The sequence below is a fragment of the Rattus rattus genome, chromosome 2, assembly GCF_011064425.1.
Source record: "Rattus rattus isolate New Zealand chromosome 2, Rrattus_CSIRO_v1, whole genome shotgun sequence".
Classification (NCBI taxonomy): Eukaryota; Metazoa; Chordata; class Mammalia; order Rodentia; family Muridae; genus Rattus; species Rattus rattus.
The window spans coordinates 155,000,961-155,008,686 of NC_046155.1; the positions used below are offsets into that span (position 1 = coordinate 155,000,961).

General features: G+C 55.2%; 1 protein-coding gene across 5 annotated transcripts; it reads left to right on the forward strand.

The window, feature by feature from the left end:
• The first annotated feature begins 496 nt into the window (after positions 1 to 496).
• Positions 497 to 6,308, forward strand: Spib (Spi-B transcription factor). 5 transcript variants are annotated; one of them, XM_032893756.1, is made up of 6 exons: positions 497 to 525; positions 1,276 to 1,303; positions 2,580 to 2,655; positions 2,913 to 3,145; positions 3,525 to 3,675; positions 4,271 to 6,308. In XM_032893756.1, the coding sequence occupies exons 1-6, from the start codon at positions 503 to 505 to the stop codon at positions 4,567 to 4,569; spliced, it is 810 nt and encodes a 269-aa protein (XP_032749647.1). In that variant the 5' UTR covers positions 497 to 502; the 3' UTR covers positions 4,570 to 6,308. The 5 variants fall into 5 exon arrangements, with proteins under 5 accessions (XP_032749647.1, XP_032749649.1, XP_032749645.1 ...); XM_032893758.1 differs by having other exon boundaries at positions 503 to 525; positions 2,583 to 2,655; XM_032893754.1 differs by lacking the exon at positions 497 to 525 and having other exon boundaries at positions 1,154 to 1,303; positions 2,529 to 2,655.
• The last annotated feature ends 1,418 nt before the right edge of the window (positions 6,309 to 7,726 follow it).

Genomic DNA, 7,726 nt, shown 5'->3' on the forward strand with positions numbered 1-7,726 from the left:
GTTTCCCTCCAGGCCTGGGGCACCCCCTAGCACAGAGGCTTCTACACCTCAGGGCATGGGGACCCTCCCTGTCATGTCACAGCCACAGTGGTGCTTCCACCATAGGGTCCCGGTGGTCTGTCTGCCTGGGCTTCCCTTCAGCTCCTAGGAGATTCCCTGTCAGTCCTCACAGCTGTCCCTGGGCCTCACTGCCATCCTGCCCAGGTCACCATTGGTCCCTTTGGCATCCTATCCCCAGAGCCTACAAGTCCTTTATCTCCCCTTTCTTTACATTTCTCCGTGTCAGCCTTCCATCCCCGATGGTGGGGATCCCCAAATCCAAATGGCTCCTAGGCCCACCCTCTCTGCCATGTGACCAGAGGGTTGTGCAATTCAGACCCCTCCCAGAGGGGATTTTTGAGGAGGGCCCCCATGGCCCGCCCCTGGGGGGGGTGGGCGGGGGCTGGGCCAAAGTATATATAGGGGTGGTGGCCAGAGCCAGCCTAGCCTGCTCTGAACCACCATGCTTGCTCTGGAGGCTGCACAGTAAGTGGGTAACCCCCAAACCTGTTCTTGGGACCCCACCCCCACCCCACTCAGTTTCTGTGGCACCCAGAGGCAGGTGATCAGGGGGTGACTCTCCATCAGAAGACAGTTCTCCATCAGCTCTGTCTTGCTAGAGAGGGTTCCAGAAATGGCATGTTCTGGAGATACTCCCGTCCTGCCTAGGTCCTCCCAGGTGTGCCATCTGTCATCTTGCATTTCTGGCACTCTGCACCTTGGGTTTTGTCTGTCTCTAGTTTCTTCAGTCCAGCCCATTTCCTTTGGTTCCTGGTTGTGCCCTGGCTGCCCATCCTGGGGCACAAGGAACGTGCTGCTTTGCTCACCCCCCCCCCATTTCTGTGTACCTTTCTAGTCCAGTTCTTCAGATCACTGCTGCTCCTAGTCTTAGCTGGACTTAAGACATTCAAACCCAGTTCTCTGGCCACCCTGTCCCCAGCTGTCTGGGGACTTTCTCCCCTACTTTCCCTGCCTCCCCCAGTGTCTGTGCATGCAAATCCCCGGGAGAGTGGGGGACATTTGCCTGGCACCCGCCCCCTACTTCCTGTCCCGATAGGGGTGTGGGGGGTGTTTGGGGGGAAGGCTGGGCGCACACAGGGACAGCCGACCCAACAGACTGCAGAGCTGTGGTGGTGATCACAGCTGCCACCACCTCCCCTCTGGGCCCCACAACCACTGTGAGACTCAGGTGGCTGAGAGTGGCTCTAACATGCCCCTGTGTCTCTCTCCTGCCAGGCTGGATGGCCCACACTTAAGCTGTTTGGTGAGTTGGAGGTCCCTGGGGAGGTAGCGGCCCAGCATGGCCCATGGGAACTAACCTTACTAAGATCGTTTACTTCTGGCCTCAGTTTCCAGCCTCTCTCTCTGTCTCCCCCGACCCCCATCCCCACCACACCTCTCTGCTACTTTCGTGGCCTTGTGTACCTGTCGATCCTGTGTTCTTCCTGTACGGCCCCTTCTTTGGGGTTATGGATCTTACATCTTTTTTTTTTTTCCCCAGAGCTGGGAACTGAACCCAGGGCTTGCGCTTGCTAGGCAAGCGCTCTACCGCTGAGCTCTACCCCAGCCCGATCTTACATCTTTTAACTGTAGTATTTTGGACACCCACTATTTTCCCCAACATCTTGAACCCATAACCCGAAGCCCTTTCTGCTTTGTGTTTCGTTGACCTTTGTTGGTTTTGTCTTAATTGAGGCAGGATTTCTCCTAGCTGGCCTTCAGAGTGCTGGGGATGTCTGTGAGAGACGCCTGACTTGTAGGTTGTTTAAAATTGACGCCTTGGGTGTGCATCAGTGAATGCCTTCGTTGTACATAACCTCTGTACATTACCAGACCCAGATCTAGAACATGTCCGTCATTCTGGAGTCCCTTCCAAGGCACCCAGTATTTTATACTGATTCATATGAACCTTCGAAGTGACTTATATTAGGGTCTTTTGGGCACCTGACCTCTTTCCTTCTTTATGGTATGTTAGGTAACCATTCTTTCCCTTTTGCTGCATGGCCCACTGCCCACCAGAACGGCCATAGTTTGCTTATCCCTCTTGCTGAGATGCTTGTGGTCTGGGGTCTGAGCAGAGCTGCCTCAGGGTGCTCTGTGCATCAGGTTTCCATCTCCCCTGCATGAATAGGAGGGGCATGCGGGAGTCAATGGGTAGTCCTTCTGCTTCGGTCTAGTCTCTACTGCCTCTATAGTGGCTGGGGCTGAAGCAACATTCAGTCGTTGCTGAATGCCTAAGGTAGTGAATGCCTGTCACCCCATACTCAGAGGATGAGGCTAAACAGTTGCTCCAAGTTCTGGGCTAGCCTGAGCTACAGAGTGAGTTTCTTGGTACTAGTTGCTTACTGGGAACTACTAGGTTTCCTTGAGTGTCTGAGCCAGGGCGGATGCTAGCTTCTGGGTGTGTCTTATTCATGGATTCAGTCTCTGTTTGTTTGTGTCCCCATCGGCCATTCCCTTCTCTCATGTGTCTGTCAGTCTTCCTTAAGGTTGGGGAGGGAGTATCTCCAAGGCCTGAGATGACCCTGTCCTCACTCCAGCAGTACCCAGAAGGTGTCTTCTATGACCTGGACAGCTGCAAGTCCTTCAGTTACCCAGATTCAGATGGGGGCCCTGGTGAGTGACCCCAGCTTCAAACCACCTTGGGCCCAGTTCACAGAGGGGGGAACCTGAGGCTCATGGGAGCTCTCCCCCAGCACAGCGGCCCCTCCCCAAGCCAGCTCCTCCCCCGCCTCCGCCTCCCGCTCATCTGTTCCCCCATGCAAATTCTGGGGTCAGAGATTTGCACGGCTTACAAAGGCCCCTCTGTGTGAGACCTTGAGGGTGCGGGTCTTTTGTCCTCCTTCAGCTACTAACTCTGACCCTTCTCCTAGACTCCACATGGGGCTGGACAGAGGCCCCGCCTGCCCCTGCCATCGCTCCCTATGATGCTTTCGACCCTGCTGCTACGGCGGCCTTTGCCCACACCCAGGCTGTGCAGCTCTGTTATGGTCATGGTCCTAGCCCATCCACCTACAGTCCCGTGGGAACCCTCGACCCAGCCCCCAGCTTGGAGGCTTCGGGGCCTGGCCTCCAGGTATACCCATCAGAGGACTTCACCAGCCAGGTGAGGAGCAGGGACAGCTTGAAGGGAGAGTTCCCACCTCACATTTCTTGTACAACCCCTGAAATGAACTTCTGGATTAGGGGGGTGGGCACAAGAACACCCTTCCAAGGTAGCTCAGGTGTCCCCTGGGCTTCCTACTCTATACATCAGTTCAGAGGGCAGTTCCTACCCATGCCATCTACTGGCTATATATCTTGGGGCAACTGCTTCAACCTCTCTGTGTATTGTGACAAGAACCAAGGCCAGTGTTCACACTGTACAGGAAGATGTAGACCCTGGGCAGAGGTGGGGAGGACCAAGGGAATGATGTGCAGGTGACCCTGGGCAGAGGTGGGGAGGACCAAGGGAGTGATGTGCAGGTGACCCTGGTCTCCCACAGACCCTGGGCTCCTTGGCTTATGCTCCGTACCCCAGCCCTGTGCTATCAGAGGAGGAAGACATTCTGCTGGACAGCCCTGCCCTGGAGGTCTCGGACAGTGAGTCAGACGAGGCCCTCTTGGCTGGCTCCGAGGGGAGGGGATCTGAGGCAGGTATGTGGGGTGGAGATTTAGTGGGGATGCTGACTGGGAGTGGGGGAGAGGATGCAGGAACCAGAGCCCCCTAAACACTAATACTTCCCAAGGAAATTCCCAGAGCCACGCTACTTGCCTGTGTGACCTTGGTCAAGGACATTGGCCTTTCTGTGCCTTGGTTTCCATTGTGCACAAAGACACAGTAACAAACGAAGGAAACCCAATACATACCCACAATCCTCCTCTCCTTATACCTCTGTGTCTGACAGCCTTTCAATCAGACTATTCTCTGTTGGACTTCAGTTTCCCGTATGTAAAACCAGTCATCTTGTTTATACTCCCTCACTCACTAGAGGGATTCTAGGCAAGGGGCTCAATCACGGAGCCAAGCCTTGCCCTCTTATTTCTAAAAGACAGTCTTTTAAAAGACAGTTACTCAGACTGATCTTGAACTTGGTGATCTTTCCTTAGCCTCTGGAGTAGGTGGAATAATAGATCCGAGCCAATCAGGCCCAACTCAATTGTGAAAACTAAAGTGTGGTAAGGGGCAGTAGATCTGGGGGTTCCCTTAACAGACTTCCCCCTCTTAACGCGGGTATCCAACACCCTGCAGGTGCACGCAAGAAGCTGCGCCTGTACCAGTTCTTGCTGGAGTTACTCCTGCGTGGGGACATGCGCGAGTGCGTGTGGTGGGTGGAGCCAGGTGCTGGCGTCTTCCAGTTCTCCTCCAAGCACAAGGAGTTGTTGGCTCGCCGCTGGGGCCAGCAGAAGGGCAACCGCAAACGCATGACGTATCAGAAGCTGGCCCGAGCGCTGCGCAACTATGCCAAGACAGGCGAAATCCGCAAGGTCAAACGCAAGCTCACCTACCAGTTTGACAGCGCGCTGCTGCCAGCCGCCCGGCGTGCCTGAGCGCCCCGCTGGGACCCCTTTCTGATCCCTAAGTCCCAGTGCCCATAGAGCCCCATATTGGGGATCAGCAGGCTGCCAGGGTCCTCAGCTCTCACCAGGGCCTCCCCAGAGTCTCCTGTGCCATGTATGGGATTCCAACCCAGGATGGTCCTGTTTGAGGGTTCACTGGCCATTCTACGCTGTTCCAAAATGGCAAGTTTTTCTTTGGGGGCCCTTGGTGTTGTCTGCGGTTCCAGAATCCGCAGATACTTCTTGTGAGCCCTGTGAGCTCACACGCTATCGCACCAGCAGGTGGCGCTGTCTACAGCCCCCAAACCCCTGTATCTGTTGGCCGGATGGGTCCCTCTGTTCTCCCCTGAGGCCCTTGTCAGATCTGAGATCTAGTTATGTTTGGAGCTCCCTGAGAACACTGTGCCACCTGTGTGTGACTTTCCTCTGTATCCATTTATGACTGTTATTTGTTTGAGACAGGGTCTCACTATGTAGTTCAGGCTGGCCCCCAACCTGTGACAATCCTCCTGAGTCCTGGGGATTACAAAGGTGCACCATCAGACCAGGCATTTTCCATTTTTGAGAGAAGATTTTACTATGTAACCCAGGCTGTCCTCGAGCTTGCTTCAGCCATCCCTCGGGTCCCTCTGGGATCTATGTCCCAGATGAATTGTTGGGTAGGGTAGGGATGGTGTGTTCGGTGAATCTTATAGGTTGGACCCTCCCTTCTGGGGTCTTTTGATTATATGGGGAGTTCTCTAGGCTCTTAGCAGCCCTGCATCCACACACTGATGGTCCCGTTTGAAGTGTGACCTGTGTATGGTGTTTGAGGGTCATACTGGCACTTGGCCAGTTTGGGATGTGGGGCAGAGGTATGGCTGTGACAAGGCTTTGGTTTTTGAGATTGGGTCTCATGTATCTCAGGCTGGCCTTGAACTCCCTATATAGCTGAGGGTGACCTTGAACCCTTGCCTCAGCCAGAATGCTCAGATTGCAGGCAGCACTATATGACTATTTCCCTTTTCTTACGTCAAGGTCTGTCTATGTAGCCCAGGCTAGCTTTAATCTCATAACACTCTTCCTGCCTCTGTGTCTGGAAAGCTAGGGCTACGAACATGTTTTACCACACTGGTTTAGCCAAGCATACCCCTGTTTTATCACCCCTGCCATGGCTAAACAGACTTCTAGAGCTGGTCACCCCCCACCCACAAGGCAGGCAAATTAAGTCCCTGCAGGTGTTTTCTTCAGAGGAAAGCCCCCTTTCACAGTCATCTTTCAAACTAGAGAGCATTCCCACAATCCAGATATCTGAATGTGAATTTTTGGACAACTGGTAACCTCTGGCCAGCTTTCTGGAGCCAGCCTTTGTCCAGACGTCGGCTCAGGACCCTGCTCAGTGCCTGCCTGTCTCACACCAGTGACTTCTCACAACTGCCCGTCGGGGCCCAGTGTTTTACCTTTCGAGTGCTGCAGGTCAAGCAGACTCACTGTGCGCTTCTCTTGGGCCTCCACGGCAGAATCAGAACTCAGAGTTTTGAAGCCTGAGTGAGCTGGGCCACCATGAAGAGGCCCTTAAAACTCTGCCACCCAGATGGGCAGCACCTCAGTGGGTGGCCAGGGGGCAGGAAAGGATCATGGAAGATCCAGATGTTCATGTGGTTAAGGTTAAACTGGTACCAAATAAAACTATTTCTTAAAACCCAACATCATCAGTCTACATGCATAATAAAGCCCTACATCAAAATTCAGCTGTCTTGGGACCCTTTATCAGGAACTGCCCTCCCTGCCCGTTACCTGAGCTCTTCTGAGACTGAGGTAGCTACCGCTACCGGGGTGGGGGGTGGGGGTGGGGGATAGGGGAGGAAGCTGGTGGGCCAGGCTGGGGCTTGAATATTGAAATGACTGTGTTTTCCACCTCTCTGCTCACTCCTCCATTCCAGACGTCTGGCTTTTGTTTGAAGATAGGATTGTCCTTACTTTGTAGTTCGGGCTGGTCCTGAAGTCATGCCAATGGCCCTGTCTCAGCTCAGCCTCTGGAATTCCGGGATACAGGGATGTGTCACTACAATGGGTCGCTGTGCGACCTGCCTGCTCCCTAGGGAGCGAGGTGGAAGTTTTCGCGCAGCGACCAATGGCGTCACAGGGTTTAGTGCCCCCAGAAGCTGGGAAGCTTCCGGCAGTTAGGGGATTTTTGAAAAGAGAAAGGAGGGAGGGGCCGCAAGAAGTAAAAAGAGAGGGGGCAGCTTGTCTTCGATCCCCTGGGCCTTCACCCGGCCCCTTCTCCTGACACCCTCCTGGGCCAGCCACACCTGTGGTTCCCCAAGTCCCTCTCCTCCTCCTTACCCCCTCCTCCCTCTTGTGCTGGGAAGGAGCCGGGCCCGGGCAGCCCTCCAGGGCCTTCCCGGCCTCTCTGCACTCGGCTGGTGATGGGCAGCAGGCCAGGCCACTCCCATGGGGACCCGGACCAGGACAAGGCGGGAGGGACACCGAGACCTCCTCCCCGAAGCAGGCACCCGTCCTGCCTACGCGGGGAAATCGGACTATCCTTCTCGGCTCTGGTTTCTAGAAAACTCCTGACTGGGTCTGACTAAGAAAGGCTTCCAGAACCCGCCTGGCCCGCGCCATGCACCTGAGACTCCCAGCCTCCCCCGCTCCCCCTCCCTCTCCTCCCCCTTCCTCTCCTTCCCAGGACCCAGGATTCCCCCTCCTTCCTTTTTCTTTTATTCCTCTTCCTCTGACCCCCCCTAATCTGCTCTCACCCTCTCTGCTTCCTCCCTCCCTTGTGCTCTGCCCGCTTGTCGTTCCTCCTCCTTCCCTCCTTGTTCATCCAGGACCTAAGGATCTGGATTTCTACGCCTCCAGGCTTTGGAGACCCAGTTCCCTTCTTTCTGAGGTCACACAGTCTTTACCTTTGCACCTCCACAGATTCAGGTGTCCAAGCACCCCCACTACATCCCCATTAGGGCCCTGGCAACCCTCCACTCCTGTCTGCTCGCTATTTCTCGCCCTTTAGAGCATGCAAGAGGAATGCGGGGCGGCCCTGCGCTGCCTCCTGGGAGTCTTGAGACTCCATAAAGGGCTCCTCCTGGAGACCCACCTGTCCCTGCTAGGGCCTGGCTAGAGCCACTGCGGTCCCTAGTCCTAGGAGCGGAAGAAGGTCGCCGAC